Here is a 22,014-nt window from a genome sequence, read left to right as displayed (position 1 = left end):
CATACAGTGCATTCGTGTGGTGTGACATCATAATAAACTGATTGAATCAATAGATCAAGAATTATAATAGTTGATTTTATAAGATAGGTTGAAGGTACAATAATAATATTTCCTCTAAACATAAGCTATCCCAATAACGAACACCTTTAATTGTTTCTCTTTTTATTATTTATAAGTCAGAATACTTTCGCAAGAAAGTCATTGTTACAAATAAAAAGTTTTTGAAGTTATGTAAAATGAGTTTGGATAGCGGTTACTCGGATAAACTACAGTGGACCCGCAAAAAATATACACCATTAACGTAAGAAAATCAAACTGTAATTACAATGCAGTGATTTTTACAGGAAACCACGTAATAACTCATAAGCACATAGCAATTAGCAGCTCTTCGCAATATTTTGTATTAAACAGTTAAACTGAGATACCGATACAATGACGTGCGCATCCGACGAAAATGAAGGCTGCATCAGTCACTGAAAGATAGACAAAAGCAAGAAACTAATTGTAGCGTCGCACCTTCAGTGCAGCGCCTGGACAAGCTACCAGTGCGAGCAACAGAATTTTATTTCGACCAAGATGAATGACGCGCGCAATAAACGCGGTTTTCTGCAAGCATAACAACACTAGTAAAAGTCAGAACGAGGAACAACGACAAACGCATTTACAGGAGAGAAACAAAATAACGTACCAAACTTTGATCGGTCCAGGCATTAGACTTCCCAGTTGGAAATCACAGATTACGGTTTTCACACTGTAAATATCGTAAGTCGTAATCAGTAAAACACACCAAGATACAGGCCACTACATTAAAACATACCGGCGTACAGCAATGCAACCAAGTCACTTCGTCGCACAGATCGATGCAGGCCGAATCTTGCCCACAGTAAATTAATCGGGTCACAATATTCCAATGCTCAGCGCAAAGTTCACAGGTCCAATTTACTTAGGTACAACTTTTTTCACATTTGCAATAAACTTTCTTATTCAAATAGAATCAGAAATACGTTACTTAGCTATCACAACTCACTTTCATTCGTTCAGCACATCACAGACACTAATAAACTAATAACCATGCGGTCTCGCACAAGGTAATCGCACCACAATGGATTTTACGTCACAAAGTCATTGTTAAGACAATAGCAATACCAGGACGATCTCCCTGGCACCCGTACATAACAGTTTGCGCCGCTAGAGGCAAGAAATCTTACATCCTCCCCCACCAAAATGGGAAACGCTACAGTTAATGCGTTTACAATTTTTTACAACAATTAATAGATTTGCGCCTCATTAGGCTCCGGCGCATGCGAAACAAACGTCCATGACAGTCCGAATTTTCTACATCCTTGGCTCTGTTTCTTCTTCGTCGCCCTCAGTCTCGGCAGGAACGATAACGCACAGCTTTGCAACAGGTCTCTTCAGAACTCCGCTGGAAGTCTTTACTTCAACGCTTCGGACGATTCCGTTTTTGTCGTGGAATATGTTAAGAACTCGGCCCATAGGCCAGCGCCCCCTCGGGGTCGAATCGTCTACCAACAGCACAATGTCGTTGACGGCAAAATTCTTCTTACGTTCATGCCACTTCTGTCTGGCGATGACCGTCCGAGGGTATTCTTGCATCCAACGACGCCAGAACTCGTCAGCAAGGTACTGAACAGCACGAAACCGGCGTCTCGCGTAGCAGTCGGTCTTCGAAGTATTCACTGGCGGCAAACCGACCGTTGGTTTTAGCTTCAGCAAATGGTTAGGAGTAAGTGGTAATTCCTCTCCTACTTCTAATTGAACTTGAGTCAAGGGCCTCGAGTTCACAATATCTTCAACCTCAAGGAATAAAGTGTGTAGCAAATCATCGTCGAGCGGTTTGTCTGGAAGCAGCGTCATCAATATGCGGCGGACAGATCTGACCATCCTTTCCCAAGCACCTCCAAAATGACTGGCACTAGGAGGATTAAAGTGCCAAGTTACCGCCTTTTGTCTCAAGTAGTTGTGTATTTGCTGTTGGTTCCATTCATCGACAGACTCTCGGAGAACTCGTTCCGCTCCGACAAAGTTTGTCCCGTTATCTGAATACATGTGCTTGATTGGTCCGCGACGTGCAATGAAGCGTCGCATAGCGTTAATGAAAGCATCTGTCGAAAGGTCGGGGGAAACTTCCAGGTGGATTGCGCGACTGGTCATACACGTAAAAAGGCACCCATAGCGTTTCACTTCACTTCGGCGTATCTTAATTGTGAAAGGTCCAAAGTAGTCCACCCCAGTGTGGGTGAAAGGGGCCTCATTTAATTGTAGTCTGGCCGACGGCAGATCGGCCATTTGCTGCGATCCTGGGTTGGCATCACGTCGTCGGCAAAGTAGACATTTTCGCAAGGCACGACGGATTGCAACTCGCGCGTTAACAACCCAGTAGCGCTGACATAACAGGTTCATTGTATGGTTGACACCTGAGTGTCCCGCTTTCTTGCTGTGGTAGTGTTCAATTAGCAGAGCGGTGAAGTGAGATTGGTGTGGGATAATGGCGGGATGTTTAGCTTCGTAATCCAGGCAACAGTTTTCCAGTCTTCCTCCTACTCGCAACACGCCGTCTACCATGATGGGATTTAGCTTGTAGATCCGAGACGTCTTATTTTGGTGCGAGGGAAGGTCTCCTTTAGTCCAATTTGGGAATTCTTGCCGCTGGTTGTATTGTACAAGTGCCTTTTCAGCGTCCTGTAGCTCAATAACGGTGATTGGCGAGCGAGAAAGCGTAGCGGTTTCCCCTTTAGTCTTGTTGTGAAGATATCCTCGGACGCGCAAGAGCCATCCAGTGGCGATTTTAAGACGGTAGAGCGACGAAAAGTGGTTGATCAGCTTATCGGTCGGTGAGCTGTCGCTGATTGAAAGAAACACGTCAGTTGTTTCTTTTAAATCAAAGCTGCTGTAGATTCCTTCCGGTACTTCGGGTTTAGCAAATCCCTTGGGCCACTGATCCGGGGGAAATCGCAGGAAGTCTGGCCCGTTTTGCCATAATTTCGACCCAACGAAGGCGTCGGCCGCCATGCCGCGTGAGGCTTGGTCTGCTGGGTTCGAAGCGGTAGGGACGTGTCTCCAATCATGTACGCACGTAAATTTCTCAATTTGCGAAAGCCTGTTTCGAGAAAATACCGGAAAGTTCTTGCTGTCTGCAAAGAGACTGTGAAGAACAATAGTAGAATCACTCCAAAAAACACAAGGGCAGTTTTCCATACACAGCTCCTTCTTGACTGTCCTGGAAAGCTTGACAGCATCCAGCGCCGCTTCCAACTCCAAACGAGGGATCGTGTGTTTTCCAGAACCAGACAAGAGCGACCTTCCCATTACAAAACTGCAGTGTGCACTGCCGTCTTCCATCGTTGTCCGTAGGTAGCACACACATCCTCTTGCAACTGTAGAGGCATCAGCGAAGAAGTGCAATTGTTGGCCTGTTATATCGTTCGTTGTTTTAGGCCTAAAACATCGGGGAATCCGGACAGCGCGCAAACGTTCCAAGCTGCCGCACCATTTTCTCCATTTTGTCAAGTCAGCTCCACCAACTTCCTCGTCCCAGTCCAACTTCTTCTGGCACAGATTGCGGTACATCAATCGGGCCTCCAGAACGACAGGTGCCACGAATCCCAGGGGGTCAAAAAGGGAATTAGTTACCGAGAGCATACCTCGTCGGGTCAGCGGTTTAGCGGGCAGGTCGACGCTAAATTGAAACTCATCTTCGTTCACGTCCCAGTTTATTCCCAACACACGTTGCTGCACGCAATCCCCTAAAGAAACGTTTTGGCATGCCTTGCCTCTTTCTTGGACTGGAACAGATTCCATGACTGCGTCGCTGGTGGAAACCCACTTCGTCAATTTGAATCCACCCAAGGCGAGCAAGCTTTTCAAGTCTTTCACTAACTTAATGGCGCTTGAGTCGCAAGGGGCTGTCGCGAGGCAATCGTCGACATAGAAGTTGTATCTCACAGCATCAGCAACTCTGGGGTCGAAGAACTTTCCGTGCTCCCTTGCAGTTTCACGTAAACAAAACGTAGCACAGCTGGGGGAAGAGCGGGCACCGAACAAATGTACATTCATCCGGTGCGGAGTAGCCACCTTTGACATGTCTCCTCCTGGCCACCATAAGAACCTTAAAGCGTCGCGATCACGGGGAGCGACCGATACCTGGTGGAACATGGCCTCTATGTCCGCGACAACTGCAACACGATCCTTTCGGAACCTCGCCAAAACGCCAACAAGGTTGTTTACCAAGTCGGGTCCCTTCATTAGCTTGTCGTTAATTGATTGACCCGAGCACTTCGCGGCACAGTCGAAAACGATTCTGACCTTTTCAGGTTTCTTTGGGTTGACGACTGGGTGGTGTGGGAGATACCATACTCTATTCTTCGTACCAACTTGGTCTTCAGGAATTCGTTCTGCATAACCCTTTTCTAACAGGGTGGTCATATTCTCGATGTACTTATCGCGCATCGCGGAATTCCGCAACAGGCGCTTCTTTAGGCCTTCCAAGCGCCCACTGGCCATTGGCAAGCTGTCTGGTAGAACCTCACTGTCATTCTTCCACGGAAGTGGCAGCTGATAATGCCCGTTGACGCGTTCTACCAGTCGCGTCATCATATCGTAGGCGACTACATTCTCCCTCGAGTATTTCATCCCAAAATTAGAAACCTCCTCGTGACTGCGCAGCCATTGCATCAGAGATTCAACATCGCCGATATCGTCTTCTAGCGATGGGAACGAGCTTCCTTCATCGTTAATAAGTACGTTTCCTAAACAGTCAGCTTCAACATCGGAGGAAAACGCCGTCAAGTAGAAGCTGGATTCTTCCTCCACATGCGCTTGTGTCTCCAGAGAAGGGCCCTTCAGTAGCCATCCCAGCGGCGTCCTAACCGCATCTGGGGTTTCGCGTGGATTGGGCGCAAAGCGGCTCTCCAGGCACCTGTGTGCGATCGCATTATCGTTCCCAATCAGCAATGTTACAGCGCCACCCTCTATTTGTGGCAAGTCGACACCGCGCAAATATTCGTACTTTTGCAGCCTTTTAGCTTCTGGTACCCGGCTAGGGTTTGCGGGGATCCTATTAACCAATACAACATCAGGGAGTTTCAGCTCTTGTCCCCCCTTTAGCGGTGAAACCAATAGTGACACAGAAGTAGTGTCAACGGCTACAGGCTGATCCGTGGTTAATGTGTTTAGCTTAAAGTGCACGCCATTCGCAGTTGTTTTAACGCCCAATTTCTCAGCCAACTGACGTTCGCAAAATGTCATATTAGAACCTGAGTCAATCAAGGCGTATGTATTCACCAGCTTGTGTCCACATCGTACTTGAACAGGAAGTATATCCAGGTAAGCGGACGGTCTCCGTGCCAAACCATTTTCTCTGTTGATGACGGAATTCATGCAGTCATTGTGAAATTCGCCCACATTGCCGTTTCTCTCTTCCTCGGAATCTGTGGGTTTGCTCATCCACTTCGGGTTGTGAAGTAAAGTGTGATGATAGGCACTGTCGCAACCTTTCTCGTCGCAGTTAGTCTCAGCTTTACAATCGCGTACCGAATGCCCAGGAGACAAACATTTGTAACACAGCCCTTTGATTCTTGCAAACTTTCTTCGCTCCTCGTACGATTTACGTTTAAATTGTATACACTCGTCGATTCGATGAGGCCTTTTACAAAGTGTGCACAGACGTGAGAAATCAGCTGCTGCGGCACTCTCCGGAGCTGATACGTTTACGTTGTACGCAAATACTTTCTGTCTTCTGGGTGCAGCTGTGTCAGTCTTTTCCACAGGAGAAGAAAACAAGCACTTTCCAAAAACCGAATTGGCTTCTCGGCTTTGCTCTATGACAAACTTTGCGAAGTCAGCAAATCTCGCCACATTATTTGTTCTATCCTGAACACGCAACGATTCAGAGACCCATTTTTCCCGCATCTTAAGTGGCAGTTTGTAAGCAATCGAGGAAATAAATCCCACCGAGTCTACAATGGACGTACCAACCATTTTTTCCAGGGAAGCACAGCAATTTCGGAGCAGTACGGCCAGTTTCTCGAGACCGGCTGGGTCATTTGAAGTTAGTCTCGGGACATCCTGTAGCAAATTCTCGCAGCGCCGAGCTATTATATGGGGCTGCCCGTACCTTTCGTATAATTCGCGTCGGGCCATTTCGTAACCCTCTCGAGGGCTTTCACACGCAGAATGGTGCTTCAATTGTTCGTATACACGCTCTTCGCAATGTTGCAACAAATAAATTAGCTTCAGGTCGAAAGATTCAACCTTATCCGCAATATGCAGTTGGTAACGGTTGATAAAGCTCCAATAGTCCATGGGTCACCTTTAAACTTTTCTACAATCGGTTTCGGGAGAAAACGTTCACCAACCTCCAGGTATCGGTTGTGGCTAGCACGGGGCGCTTGAGTTTCGAGTGGTTTGGGGGGCGCCTGATGGGAATCAAATTTAAGTTGTGTCGGCTCATGTGCGCGGCATTGGTAAGGCGGAATTGCTTCTTCTTTAACGTATTTCTGGACGAAAGTGTCGCGTACAGTATATCGCTGGTCTTGCGCATAATTCTTACAAAGTGCTGTCGGTTGCGCTTTATAGTCAATGTAGGTATGCACAGGGCTGTCCAGTGGGCTACTCGGCAAAGGCACTGTTGTCGAGCCAGAAAATCCAGGATGTTGCTTACCACAAATGGATTCAACTACAGACGCATCCTCCCAAGCTCTAGCTTCAGTTTCAGCAAGTTCCAACTTTCGTTGCGACTCTCGGTCTGCTAACTCTCGCTCAAGTTCTGCCTCGCGGTCCGCAAACTCGGCCAAATCTTGCTTTGCCTTTGCCTCGCGGTCGGCCAAATCTTGCTTTGCTTTTGTCTCGCGGTCCGCCAGTTCCTGTTTTAATTTCCTTCTAGCCGCCTCCTCTTGCTTGCGTTCCTCGTCCTGTCGCCGGGTCACTTGGGCAATCCGAAGTTTAACTTGACTTTCTTTTAACCTCAAACTACGCATGGAGCTGGTCGTAGAGCCTATACTCTTTTGATCGTCTACGATAAAGGGACTGTCCACTAATGGCGGTAGAGATGCGTTGGAAACTGGATTTTTTTGCCGCACATCACACAGCCATTGTTCCATACGCTCGTCGAACTCGATCTTGTCTCGAATATAATCTATCTTTCTTGTGCGGCTACCTGGGACAATGTCCCCGTCGGACATTGTTTCGCACAGTGACATTACTCTTTGAAAGTCCTTTTCGACTTCGGGAAGGAATTGTTCAACGGCAGGCGCGTCAGTAGGTTTAAGTAACATACTTTCAGCTCTGACATATTTAGCCATGAGACTTCTGTGAGCGGCAACAATAACTTCATCATCCGGATCCATTTGTTGGTTAAGACACGTTGATCAGTTTGAAAACGAAGTAGCGTCGCACCTTCAGTGCAGCGCCTGGACAAGCTACCAGTGCGAGCAACAGAATTTTATTTCGACCAAGATGAATGACGCGCGCAATAAACGCGGTTTTCTGCAAGCATAACAACACTAGTAAAAGTCAGAACGAGGAACAACGACAAACGCATTTACAGGAGAGAAACAAAATAACGTACCAAACTTTGATCGGTCCAGGCATTAGACTTCCCAGTTGGAAATCACAGATTACGGTTTTCACACTGTAAATATCGTAAGTCGTAATCAGTAAAACACACCAAGATACAGGCCACTACATTAAAACATACCGGCGTACAGCAATGCAACCAAGTCACTTCGTCGCACAGATCGATGCAGGCCGAATCTTGCCCACAGTAAATTAATCGGGTCACAATATTCCAATGCTCAGCGCAAAGTTCACAGGTCCAATTTACTTAGGTACAACTTTTTTCACATTTGCAATAAACTTTCTTATTCAAATAGAATCAGAAATACGTTACTTAGCTATCACAACTCACTTTCATTCGTTCAGCACATCACAGACACTAATAAACTAATAACCATGCGGTCTCGCACAAGGTAATCGCACCACAATGGATTTTACGTCACAAAGTCATTGTTAAGACAATAGCAATACCAGGACGATCTCCCTGGCACCCGTACATAACAGTTTGCGCCGCTAGAGGCAAGAAATCTTACACTAATGTTGCAAAGTATAGGAGGGTTAGAAAAAAATATCGCCTTACAGAATGACTATATAGTATAGCCCTCGTTAGTGTGTTTTCAGGTATTGGCTGGTGAGAGCATGCTGATAGTTGATTTCAAAGTTGATTCACAAAATTTGACAGACCATTTTGGCAAAATAGCCGACAACATCACCCCCTTTGCTGCATTGCTTTTGCGAAGCAGGATTTTTTAGCATGGTCAGTTGTAGCCTTTTAAAATGATGGTTGCATATTAAAAGTTTGTATAAATTAGCAAGGCCGCACGTCTACTTTACATGGTGCAACTTTGACAATTGGCGATTTATTAACTTATTATTGTTGGTACTGGTGCAAATTTTTGACATTGCTGACTGTGCTAACAATATTAGAAACGCTGCTTTGTATGCTTGGGTTACATTACGTATAGCAGAGCCTGATAAACCAACTTGGCAGAGTTGGTGAATGCTACGGACTCTAATAAGCTTTGCAAATATACGGTGAATTCTTTGCTTTATGTGGAATCTTTAGCTGCAATCCAGTGTTATCAATATTTACCACAAACACGCAGATGTAAAATGTGGACTTAATTCTATTATTAATGCATCCCAGTTTGATTAAACCTGTTACTCTGTTTATTTCTGCAATGGTGTCGCCATAGACCAATTTAAAATGCTCCTTATACATCATTTGTTTAACGGATATTTCATCGCTTACACTTATCATTGAGGAACTTCTGTAACGTAAATGACCTAATATTCGCACTGACGTCATGAGTAAGAGCGGACGTGACTTGTAAGTTTTCCCATTACGTGATTTATAAACCTCAAGTGTTTGATTGCGTGAGACCGCAGAGATACATCCCATATAATTACTAATTGATGTTTTGAACACAGGATGGAAACCTTCTGTGCCTTCAGGCCAATAACAGATCCCATGTGCGTAGTTTAATGACGTTGTTTTGATATGTGTTTAAATACCGTGTCTTCCAAGTTCTCGTGGGGCACAAGGGCTTCGCCCTACCCTTGACATTATTCTATTCGATTCGACTTCGGTTGGGCGTATGAATCACATTACGTCAAGCCACGTTTAAATTGCATTACTGTTGGTGTTATAATAAAACAAACTAACCAACGGCTGGACTATTGCTGTTAGCACAATCGGAAGCGCAAGTCGCAGAACACGTAATACACATACCTACCTATTTCCTACACTTCCTTACAGCCCAACATACAGACATGAAGTTTCACAAGCCACACTTTCCATATTTAAGTTGTTCGGTTTGACACAAGGCCAAGTTTAACGCAAAAACAATTGTTCTTGTTTTTGAGCAACTTTTTCGTTTACGGGAAAACGTTTTGCCTTCAACCCCTACCAATTGTCATACATGCTGTGATCTTTTCATTGCATTCCAAGCTGATGTAGACAACAACAACAGACGTAGCCAACGCATTGAATAAACATGTTAAATATGTTTAGATGCTAAATAAGGAACATCCGCCTGGAGATGGCAGCTGCTGATCTAAGTATAACATAAGAAGTTTGGCAACATTTTTGTCGGTTCTCATAACTACAAAGATATATTGTAGGTTAGTTTTAAAAAGCCATTCAGAGAATTTAGGGTTGTTTGTGGAATTTTGATTATTTTTTTATTGTAGCGTGAAAGTTATGTAGACGCAAAGCTGCACAATTTTATAGACTACTGATATTCGAAACGTCGATTGTTTACAATAAAACTGCTGGATGAGCAATACTTGGTTATACATTATGCCTGGCAGCAATAGCCTATTTTACTGATACTAGCCTGGACAGTAAAGCCGTTTTGTCCTTTGTTGCGACTTTTAAAGATATTAGTAGTAAACTCCAAAGTTCTTTGCCACCGTAAGACTATGCAGGTGCTTCGTGTGCGAATTGCGCTCCCTAGCTTGGCTAGCAGCAATAGACCATACTTTTGGTTAGTTTGTATATTCCATAGACACCAACAGTGATGCAATTTAGAACGTGGCCGTACGGATAGCGTGATTCTACGCAAAGCCGAATCGCACAGTATAGAAAGGTTTGTCTAGGGCTCTAGGCCGAAGCCCAGCAGTCAAGACTGACTAACCTCTGACTCTCATATTTCTGCACGACGAGAACTCGTAAAACACGGTATATAAACTAGTGATGTACCGAATCGACCGAAAATAAATTCGGCCGAATCAACCGAATCATTTATGACGTCACACAAAGTCGTGCGCTACGCGTTTGACATGAAAACACAAGTTTATCTACTTGACACTTAGTGCAGAATGGTTGTGTTTCGTCTGCATTTTAGTTCTGTGGGGTTTAACATTGCCTCAAGCATGATTGCCAACCCGACAATGAATTACTGATTTTTTGTCTGCAGTGGGAAAAGCGCGATTTTCGTCGGTACTAAGAAGAAAGGACACGTTTAACGCTTTAAATTTGTGTTCGTAAAAGATTTGGTTTCGGCCGAATCGCAACAAATTATTCGGCCGAAACCGAATCTTTGCAAAAATGGCCGATTCGGCCGAATAAATTCGGCAAACCGAATATTCGGTACATCTCTAATATAAACCCACATCAAAATAACGTCATTAACTACGCACGTGGAATATGTGATTGAGCTGAAGGGACAGAACATTTTCATCCTGTGTCTACGCATCAATTAGCAATTATAAGGACTTTTCCTACTGCGGTCTTACGCAATTAGGAGTATATATAATCACGTAATGGAAAACTTACAATACACGTCCCCTCATGCTTATGGCGTTTATTAGGTCAATTACGTTACAACTGCATAGAATTAGCAGGTATCTTTAATTACCTTTTGTACCTTTAGGGCTTGATGTAAGAATGTAGGCACCTTTTAGCCGCTTTAGTTTTAAAATGAAATGTTGAACTCGACAAACATGATGTGGAGTGACATTTTTCAAGAGAACGAAAATACGTTGAAATAGTGGTTTTGATGTTATAAACAAATTACTGCAATTATTAAACAATTCATTCACCCCCATTTACGGTTATGAACTCTTGTGGCTAATGAAGTGCAACCCTATGATAAATGAACAACCCGACTGAAAAGCACAAGTTTAATCATTGAGTCTTCTAGTTTTGCAACGAAGGGCAACGATGCTAAATCTGTTGACATCTGGGTCGGGTTTTCGTTTTTTCTGTTTTCCGTTCATTTTGATTTGGTAAAAATAGGCAATTGTGAGGGCTTTTGTGTCCAACCTAACTCTGGTTATACGGGCTTTAACTATAGAAATAGTATATTGTAGTAACTAAAGTAAATGTTTTTCGTTCTCTTTATGGGGAGAGGGCGCAATTATACTACCTGATGGTTTAATATGTGATAGGCACGTAAAGAGGTTTGCGATACACTAGTCAATTTCAGTGGCGGCTCGTGCCTAAAAATTGTGGGGGTGCTGCTCCAAGTTTTAGCCTTTGTTGAACAAATATAAGTTAGCAATATATAGAAAAGTTACATTTCTAGTTTTCTAGCCATTGTTTTGTGTAGAAAAACAAGTAATACAAATCTTAATTAGCAACTCCATTGTGACGTAATTTTTGTTACGCAGTAATGTACACGAGTGTAAACAGCAGACGATATCATTTGTGTATTTTGTTTACTTGCACAGCGACGGGCCAAACTCAATAACATGCAGTAATAATGTGGAACAAAAACACACGTGACACGGACTCAAAACGAAGCGGTTGTAAATACGGTAAAACACGACAAGAATATAGAAAAAAAAGTATTTCAGTTAGACAACATTTAAAAAATGGTCCTGTTTCATTTAAGTAACTTATGGTCACAGTCAGCGTTTAACATATTCTATGACACTTCACAGGTTGTTGTCACACACAAAAAAAACTAGCCATACAGCTGTTTATTGGTATCATAACTGACAAATTTAACAACCACTTTACATTTGTGTCAGAACTTGTTTATTTTAACATCTTTTCTATGAATTTTTGTGTACAGACTATTATTTGTCTTTCAGATTCTTAACTGCTATACTTGCTGCTTTATTTGCTGGCAAATAGCTTGTAATTTTTTTTAAAGGGAAAACTCCTTCAAGCTTTAAAATTTACAACACTCCCACTTAAATTTAAACCATATTATTAAACCTTGTGCTTCCTTTTTACAACCAAAATGAATCATAAAGTTATAGTTTGGGCAAAATAATTGATAGCTTCTTCCTTGATACCAAATGACAACTGAGAAACTGTTTTTCTATTTAGTGCTATCACTGCAAGTCTTTTGAAAATAATGGTGTTCCTAAAAAAGGTTTGCATCCTTTTCAGAGGTAAAAAGAACTGTTTTGCCTTTGCAGGACTCATGAAAACAGCAAACAGGATTTTTCATCCTAGTAATTTCACTTGTTAAAACATCATCTAGATTATTTTTAAAGTAATCATGAACATCAGATCTACAGAAACATTTTCATTTCAGTAACTAGCTTTTCTTTGTCAACAATAGGATGTGCTTGGTGGTCACTCCTATCTTGTCTGTAGAATGTTCATTCTTAAGAAACACTTCCTGTGAAGCAATTTAGCAGCTACTGTTTAGACAAACAGCACATGTCCATTAGTTAATACACATGATTGCACTTGGTTGCAAATACTGTCCACATGGTGTATTAAGAAAACAAAACTTCAAATTGTCTTCACTCAGGTATTTCAAAAATCCTGTTGCTTCCGCAATTGTTTGTTCTGCATTTGATATTGCCTGAATTTCAGTGAGGCATTTAACTTCACAGTCACAAATTTATTTTTTCTTTGATAGCATTAAGAACTAAAACTGAGTATTTCTTGTTGTTGCTTATTCCTGCATGGCATTGGAGTAACAGATGTTTTATACCATATTTTCTTAAAAGTTTTTAATTCAGTTATTTATAATAAATGTTAATCGTGACTTTTCAAGTTGTTAGATGACCTTTTTTTCTTTTTCAAGGTGTTAGATACACTTATTTAATTCAATGATAACTGCAACAACTGAAACCCACTTACAGTCATCTTAAAAGTTACCACTAACCTTCAAACAAATAAATTATAACATTGCAAAATAATTATCTAACTGTTCTCACTGCCGAACTTAAGAACACGGGTTTGGCTTCAGAGTTCACTGACGCGAAGCAGACAACACAACTAGCGCTACGTCACAGGAGGGGCTGCGGCAGCCACAGCCCCCTGTCGCCTATTTCGCCCGGCATGTAGCTTTTCCAAGTGCGCATGCGCACAACTGCAAAACGTCATGAAACGTCACGAAACTGGAGCTGCAGCTCCACCATAGAAAACATATTAATTCAATAAAATTTTTTTAAAAAGGAAAAAAATGCCGATCAAGGTGGATTTTTTTCTAATTAATCATTAATAAATTAATAATTATTAATAAAAATTAATAATTTTCTAATAATTAGTGATTATATATTGCTAAAAAATAATAAAAAAAGAATATAATGGAATATCTAGGGGGTGCTGCAGCTCCGCAGCCCCCTCGCACGGGTAGAGCTATTAACACCAACCGTTTCTCCTGATCCAAAAGTGCTTAATTTTCGATAGGTGACGTAAAGAGCTGAATTATTTATTTAGCGGCTATAAATGGGTTGGGCTGGGAAATATTTACATAAAATTTTTGCATTAGTAACTAATTTTTTGGATTAGTTTTATTGAATTTTGAGTACTAATACCTTACCCCAACCCTAATAGCCCTAACCGTTAGCATTTTTTGAGATATACCGTTTTAAATGAAAAAAGTGCTCTTTGCGCCACCTGTCGAAAATTAAGCACTTTTGGATCAGGAGAAACGGTTGGTGTTAGTAGCTCTACCCCTCGCACGAGCCGCCCCTGGTCAATTTGTTACTTAACACTGGCATCGTTGCGTTGAATAAAAATACCAACGTTTGTGTTGTCGCAAAGCAGAATTTTGAAAGTTTGGCCTCAAAGAAAATTAGTTTGTGCAAAATGTTGATGTAAGTTGTCACTTCATATTGCAACAGAGCAGGACACTGATGATTTGGGGAGTGTAGCCTACAAGGTTTTTTATTTTCTTGCTGAGGTTTTCTTTGTGTTTCATCCTAGCTTAAGTCTCTGTTTAACGAGTTGGGTTTGGTTAAGCTAGCAAAGCACTTGCGATAACAAATAAAGCATAAAAAGCTCCAACGTTGCTGGTGACTTATTAACTTTTAACACAAAACCTGGATAGGATAATGCGCTTCATGTTATGTGTGAAAACGCCTTGTTGAATAAATGGAATTGAGATCATCGTTGTGCTGAAACAAGACAACAGGTTCCCATAACAGGAAAGGCTGTATTTTCAAAATTTACATACGACCACCGTTTGTAATTTTAGAACAGACAGGAGTTAGAAATGCGTAGTGTAGGCTTTTTTAATGTGAAGATGTAATTTTTATATTTTTATGCATTTTTTATACGTTTGCATGACATGGAAAAGATAGTAGAGTTTTATTGTTGGTCGTATTGCGTTAGTCAGATTATAAAAATGTTTTGAAAGTATTTTTTATTGTGCGACAAGCTATAGGTACCCTGGCATGTTTAGTTCACTATAGCTTGGTGTATTCGTCTCTTTCTAATTCCAAACTTTTTTTGTGCCAACTGTTCACTTCATTTTTATTTTTAATTTATTCCTTTGCTTTAATATTTGTTGAGAAAATTTTAATCACATTGCTCATGAAATTGATGGAATTTTATGTGAAAGTGGCTGTTTTCATTAGCTGTTGGGATATTGTCCATTTAGGCTGGGTTTAATTTACGCTTCAGTTCCCTCAGTGTGTGTGGACAATGGCTTCTTTGAGAAAACAAACGTCCATTGTAAGCTGTAATTCAAACGTCATCATCTTTGACTAATTAACAATAGCCTCAATAGATGAATAGAACAGGTGGATGAACACAGCACAATAAATTACCGGTTGCACAAATACTTTTCCGTCCAGGCTTAGAACCTAGGCTACGAATGGTTTATATTAAGGGTGTGCTGTGAGTGCAGTCAGAAAGCAAAACAGTCAGTAAAATAGAAAAGGCTGTGATACAAGAAATGTCTTTATGTTATACTTTTTGGCTGTTTTAGTCTAAAGTTCAGTTCTTTTCAAAGCTAGCATGGTCAGAAATGTACTGGAATTAGTTTGTTGTGGGCCTATAAAGCAATACAGTTATGTTTAATGTGATTGGTTAATGGCAATTTGTGTTAAATTCAAAACGTTTACATATCCTATAAACATTGTGTAATTATTTTGATATCTAACCTTAATAGTTTATACCTAAGATGTGCAAATGTGCAATTAAGGACCTAAAAGTTGGTTTTGTTTGAATATCTGGAACTACGAGGCAGATCAACGAATGTTGAATTTGTGCACAAGAAGTATGAGATGGAAAAAATATTTTCCCATAATTTTTGTGATTATTATTTTAGTATTTTTCGGATCACAATTTGCACTGATCATATACAACGCCAACATGTAAGTATTGCGTTGTGTTTTTTAGGTATTCCTTTTAAATTGTTTTCTTGTTTAAATGTTTGTTTTTTTTGCTTAATTTCAAAGAGCCCTACTGTATACCAGCAGTTGAAAGAAGTGTCATGGCTTATATCAGTGGTTCCCAACCTTTATCGACGAATTCCTTCCTTAACGTTAAACATTGTTGTTCCTCCTCAATAGAGAGTCTCTATTAGAGACAATATATGGTAGATACTAAACCAGTGGTTCTCAAAATTTTATTGTCGGGGCCAAATGGTAGTTTTTTTAGTGGGTATGGAGCCGCAAAAAAAAACTAAACCTTGAGAAAATCACTAAAGATTATTACCTTGAAAGCTAAAATAGCAATCTTTGGTGGTTTTTGAGGTTTGGCGGGAGCCGCAAAATAAGTAGTTTGGGGCCGCATGCGGCCCTGAGAGCCGCGTTTGAGAATCACTGTTCTAAAGCATACAAAGGTCATTTAAAATTGGGTCTTTTATCAACCTCACAGGTTATATTTCCAGAGCTTAAGTGTCTATTTACGAACCACATCTAAAGTTAGTTAAAGTATATTCCTCCCCTGAAGTTTTAAACTCCTCACACCCCTGTTGGGAGCCACTGGCTTATATTAAATCGAGACATTTATTTTATAATAATTATGTAGACAGTTTACTAAAACCTGCAAACTAGCGCTATTTATTTTTACCAATATGCATTAAAGAAATGGTATTTAATACAGGTTTCACAAAACACCACGTAGAATTGTTCCAAGTAAGTTTTTGCTTATTTGTGACCATAAACATTACTGAGTTAAATATTCTGTGTTAAAAATATCACAACTTCGTGGCTTTTAAAATGCGTACATTCCACAATGCTCGTTTATGTATTTATGACGCTGAAAATGGGTATATACTAGAGATGTACCGAATATTCGGTTTGCCGAATTTATTCGGCCGAATCGATCATTTTTGCAAAGATTCGGTTTCGGCCGAATAATTTGTTGCGATTCGGCCGAAACCGAATCTTTTACGAACACAAATTTAAAGCGTTAAACGTGTCTTTTCTGCTTATTAAGGTCCACGCAATCTTTCAAAAGCCCAAACATAACGAAAATTGCGTCAATGTTTATCTTTTTCAACACATTATCGTTTTTCCCACGTAAGTCAAAAAAATTAGTAATTCATTGGCAGGTTGCCAATCATGCTTAAGGCAATTTTAAACCTCACAGAAGTGAAATAAGGACGAAACACAACTATTTTGCACTGGCTGCCTGGTAGATAAACATTTTTTCACGTCAAACGCGTAGCGTACGACTTCGCGTGACGTCTTAAATGATTCGGTTGATTCGGCCGAATTTATTCGGCAAAACCGCCGAATATTCGGTTTCGGCCGAATCGAAATTTAGCCGATTCGGTACATCACTAGTATATACCATATAGGCGCTGAATAGGGGTATATGCCGGGTATACCTGGGCAAAATCGGTGAGCCTGACGGTAGAATTGCGTTGCTCCAACCGGCTAAACTGCAAGCTTTAACGTAAACTCAACCCATAGCGGCGAAAAAATGTATCTTATTTCATGACGTCAGAAAATGACATCATATAATGTGACATACCCGAAAAAAAAACCGTCGGCGCCTATGGTTATAACTTATAAGTTATAACCATAGATGAATTCATAACACGAAATTTTCTGATTTTAAATCCTAACATAACAGATGCCGTAAAACAGAGCGGGTACAAATAAACTTTTTGTAAAATCAATTTAAACCTTTTTTTTCGAAATAAGTTTTAAAAGTGGAAATTTTTTTCTAGAAATTTACCAGTGCACAACAGTTCAACAGAACCCGGAAACAACGATTCAAATCCAGAAAAAAGTTGAGAAAATTATGTTTAAACTTCAGGTCAGTTTATGCTAATGCATATTTTTTTATCCACTGTGCAATCAAGTTTATCAAAATTGCACATCTTTTTTTGCTGTAAGGGTAAAAATTGTGTTAGTTTGTTTAACAATATGTCTTTTTTACTCCGCCACCAACTGATAAACACTGGCAAAAAAAGTCGAAACCAATTTTTTTTTCACTTAGAATCCAAAAACCTGCAAATCGGCTCGCAAGCTCATTTGCATAATGCGTAGTGGATGCGGGCACGGTTGTCTCATCCACCATATCGGGATTTGCTTGTTTCTGGCGATCGGAACAAACCGAACGTTGCAGCTCCACTTCGACACACCGACTTACACAAAATATCAGTTTGAGAGCGCTTACCTCCCGCTCAGTGAAACATGTAACGAAGTTGATGAACATGAACTTGAAACATCGCCAACAATGCAAGGTTTGTTGGATTCTGTTACATTCGCTTCGGTTTAAAATCTTTCTAAATTTTGCTGATACGGTATTTAGTGGCTGGCTATCATTACCTTCAGGTAAAAAGAGCTCCTCTAAAATACGCAAACTACGCAATCTGCTTATGAAACGTATGCAACTTGTAATAATGTTGACGGTTAGGGCTTTTAGGTCCTGGGTGAGGGTTTATAGTAAAATTAACACTATAATAATTTAGTTTTAGATGGCTAATTTACGCCTAATATTCTCATATGTGTTGAGAGTGGTACTATACACTGTATGGTACCGCATGTTAACACATAAAAGAAAATTACGCCAAAAAGGTATCTGAGATTAAATAACAAGTTATTTGTACAACATACCTTCACCTTGACCCTAATAGCCCTAAGCCCCTAACCGTCAACATCTCAGTTAGTTTTTTTTCAGTAGATTGCGTAGATTGCGTGTTGTAGAGTAGCCCGTTCAAAACCAATAAAATTCTTGCAGGGAATGGATCACACGAAACAACCAAACATCATCGGGTTGTAAAACTGGAAATAAATGGCGCTTTCAGTCCATTCACGAACTTCGCACCCCTAACTATTCCAACACAATTAAAATTCACACTAGACGGCCCTCACGATCGCCCCCACCACTGGTGGATCGGTCACGTGCTTGCCTACGTCACTCGAGTGCAGCCATCCGTGAAAGTCGATCTAAAACAGCTCAAGCGGAAACTCGGTTTCTCAAATCCGGTTGTCGGGTGAGTTTATGACGTCACAACGTTGTTCGTGACATCACAGTGATATAGGTCGCGAATTTGGAAATGCCAATGTCGCGGATTTATTTTGCAGTCTTCACATTCGCCGCAGCGACAAAATAATCGACGAGGCCGATTTCTTTTCGCTGGAAGATTACATGTATCACGTGACCAACTCGTCGGTGCTGCACCGTTCGGGGAATTACCCGAAGAATGTGTTTCTTGCTACTGATGACCCGGATGTGTTTAAAAGAGCAAAAAGAAAGTAAGTCGGCTGATTCTAGACATGCAAGTTTTACGTGATACTGGTCAAGTTTTTGTGCAAAAATTAAAAACACCTATTTGGGAATCAATAATTCTCTACACTTCTACACGTGCGCAAAACAATTTGTTTCCACAATTTGCAACATGATTGAAGGCATCGCTGGTTTAAAGAGTTCATAACTGATAAGCTGTGTAAGTTAACCGGTTACCATACTAACATTTCTTGTAGAGCAGTCGTTCTTAACCTTTTAATTATCCCTGAAACAGTCGCATGAATGTAATTAGTAACCCCATTTAAAAAAAAACAAAAAATGTTTACTATGCATGACGTCACAGAAGGATTACGTCACGAAACGTGAAAATAATATGATAAAAATCCCCCCCACCCCGAAAAAAAAAATTGAGATTACACCTATTGAGGTAATTGAGCTTACCACATTTCAAAACCACTACTCTTGAGATCAAGTTTTGTAAAAAATTATCTTTCCCATGTAGATACCCAACATACAACATAATGACCATCCATGAAAACAGTTTATCCGCTTTATGGAAACGGGATAAACAGGAAAGTTTTTTTGGAATTGTTCATGACCTTCAACTTCTTAGCGAATGTGATCAGTTTGTTGGGACTTTCAGTTCAAACGTGAGTGGATGAAAACAAATGTTGTGCTTACATTGATATTTTTAACGGGGACGAACCCCGGTCATATTATGTATGTGTATATAGGGGTTGATATGCTTATTAAGCAACAATCATTGTCAAAGTTATGTAAGCTATTGCTGCCAGGCATAATATCAAGTTTATAGAGCTCTTTTTACATTTGCCAGAAGAGCTTTATAAACTTGATTGTGTACGTTATGTCGTGACATCTTACGTCGTGGACTTTACCCAGATCAAGTCATTGTTTTCTCAGTACTTTACTTGTTTCGATGCACCTAAAAATGTTCATTTTGCTGTTGGAAAAGCGTCGTTTTAACAATTTATTGATCTATATTTGAATATTTGTTCAACTGGTAAATGGAAACGAACCACTTAAACAAAGGTAGTTTTTAAATGTGATGCTACAAGGATTCTAATTTCGTTTAAATTTTCGGGCAAATGCTTCAATTTAACACAGTATGTTGGTGTCAAAATAAAACACAAAAACTCCCTTTTAGGTTGGTCGTTTAGTGTACAGTCTTATGCTTGCGAAGTCAAGGCAAGAGTCTGTGACAGTTTGCAGTTTGGACGATGACTACATGTATTATGGCGGTGTTTCGCGCTATCAAGAAGTTATAACCGAACACAAACCAACAAACACTAGTGATGAGATCGAAATACAAGTCGGAGATCTATTGTACGTCAGTCCTGCACGTTATAAATGTGACCAAAGATGTTTTGGAACTAACGCAAGAAGCAGAAAAACTGGTTTTTATCCCGCTAATAAGGTTAAAGAATACGCACAACCAGTGACGTATCAGGGTTTTGGTTGGGACAATGATTTGTTGTAGGATTTCTACACTGAAATCTTGTCCCCACGGTTTACGGGTAGGATCTGTTGAGCACTGGTTCGGAAGTGAGATTGTGACGTGATAACGGTTGAAACGGGCGTTCTACTTTAATTGTTTGTGTTCCTTTGAAAGTTTTATCGTGTAATGTTATGTCTCACTGAAGTGAAAACAAATTCGTGTCAATGACCAATGCATTCCAAATGAGTGTCTCTTATACTTAATTAACTACATACTTATGACAGGAAACTTTTTTTTTCATGTTTATAACATAGTTTTTACAGAAAATCAAAATTTGTGTTTGTGGTTTTCCCCCATTTAAAGTAAACGACTTGTTTTTAATTGTTTTAGCGCTTTTCTGTCTCAAATTAAACTATTGCATTTGTTTAAGTTGCTTGTATCGTCATATTTTGACTCACACAAGAGCACTTAGCACACAAAACGATTTTCTCTAATTCAACTATGCCTGGAAATAACTAAGTTATGAATGTAAGAGAATTTGAATGCAATTATTTCTATAAGTTTTCTAATGCTGCTATGCACACTGTATTGTTTCGCAAATTTTTGAAGTTATAATCCTAATATTGTTAAAGATATTGTGTTTTTTATGCTATGCTGAACTTGTACGTTGTACGTTTTTATATTGACTCTTGATTATATCAATCATTTATGCAGGAAAATTGTTTTTCTGTTAAGAATTTAGCTGAAAAATTGTTGGGTTTTGTGTAAAGCTTTGACAGAACATAGCTTGCCATTCTATAACAACGGAGCAGGGTGACGTAAAATGGTTAGAGTAACAGTGACATATAGCGATCGGTATCAATATTGGTGATCCTATTCTTTGGGGGCGTAGCCATAAAAACTAGTCAAAATATTGTAGCTTTAATATTATGGGTTTACGAAACAATTTCTGCCAGCAATTTAGATCGGTTCTAGTTTTTGTATGCCTACATACATTTGGTTGCAATAGCCCTAAACCGAATAATTTGCTACGCATTTCGTCAAATTTCCCGATTTACACAGTTTTATAATCAGTGAATGATTTTATTACCATACATGAACAGGTGTTATACACAAACGTTTAGTCAAATTCTGCCACCAAACACGTACGAAAAACAACGCTAATAATGCAAGACATTTGCTGCTATAACTCCGTGAACAAGTGGAAAATGGGTGGAGATTATTGACCTTAGAAGTAGACACCAAAACCTCAACGTGTTTCGTATTTTGGAATTTGTGGTGTTCTTTTCCATAGCTTTACAATGCTTAACACAGGCCCAAAACTAGTTGGCCATTCATGCTTATTTTCTAGCAAAAAATCCGAACCCTAAAAATTGATTCTGTTTTCATGCTAAACTTTCCATTAAGCAACTTTATTTTAGTTTGGGGCTAATTGCTCTATTAAATATCTTTACAATAACATGCTCAAGTACTGTTTGTCAAGAAGACATAAAATAAAAAAAGTAAAAAAACTCAGCAGCTGTTTTTTATTAAAAATAAAATAAAACTGTTTCGTCATCGTACCTTACAAGCTTCGGCTGGTTAGCAACCGTATAAATGGATGAGCGCAATTTAACCTGCGCCAAATTGTGGG

At 40.2% G+C, this 22,014-nt stretch overlaps 3 protein-coding genes across 4 annotated transcripts; 1 reads left to right on the top strand and 2 right to left on the bottom strand.

Annotated features, from left to right (window-relative positions):
• Nucleotides 1-546: 546 nt before the first annotated feature.
• On the bottom strand, nt 547-6,273 carry LOC145214399 (uncharacterized). Of its 2 annotated transcripts, XM_080082909.1 has the most exons (3): nt 818-6,273; nt 689-751; nt 547-606 (listed from the first exon to the last, which is right to left on the bottom strand). In XM_080082909.1, the coding sequence occupies exon 1, from the start codon at nt 6,160-6,162 to the stop codon at nt 1,336-1,338; it is 4,827 nt and encodes a 1,608-aa protein (XP_079939035.1). In that variant the 5' UTR covers nt 6,163-6,273; the 3' UTR covers nt 547-606; nt 689-751; nt 818-1,335. The 2 variants fall into 2 exon arrangements, with proteins under 2 accessions (XP_079939035.1, XP_079939034.1); XM_080082908.1 differs by having other exon boundaries at nt 689-6,273.
• LOC145215656 (uncharacterized) lies at nt 6,255-8,102 on the bottom strand. The gene is made up of 3 exons (XM_080084390.1): nt 7,718-8,102; nt 7,589-7,651; nt 6,255-7,506 (listed from the first exon to the last, which is right to left on the bottom strand). Exon 3 carries the CDS (start codon nt 7,365-7,367, stop codon nt 6,255-6,257), a length of 1,113 nt encoding a protein of 370 aa, XP_079940516.1. The 5' UTR covers nt 7,368-7,506; nt 7,589-7,651; nt 7,718-8,102.
• An 8,384-nt stretch (nt 8,103-16,486) lies between these two features.
• Nucleotides 16,487-21,088, top strand: LOC145215654 (alpha-(1,6)-fucosyltransferase-like). The gene is made up of 7 exons (XM_080084388.1): nt 16,487-16,490; nt 17,400-17,488; nt 17,672-17,918; nt 18,416-18,671; nt 18,763-18,933; nt 19,428-19,575; nt 20,091-21,088. Exons 1-7 carry the CDS (start codon nt 16,487-16,489, stop codon nt 20,421-20,423), a joined length of 1,248 nt encoding a protein of 415 aa, XP_079940514.1. The 3' UTR covers nt 20,424-21,088.
• The last annotated feature ends 926 nt before the right edge of the window (nt 21,089-22,014 follow it).

Source organism: Phallusia mammillata, chromosome 2 (assembly GCF_965637545.1).
Source record: "Phallusia mammillata chromosome 2, kaPhaMamm4.hap1.1, whole genome shotgun sequence".
Lineage (NCBI taxonomy): Eukaryota > Metazoa > Chordata > Ascidiacea > Phlebobranchia > Ascidiidae > Phallusia > Phallusia mammillata.
The sequence above is the reverse complement of the archived record's forward strand: the minus strand, read 5'-3'. Positions and strand labels throughout refer to the sequence as shown.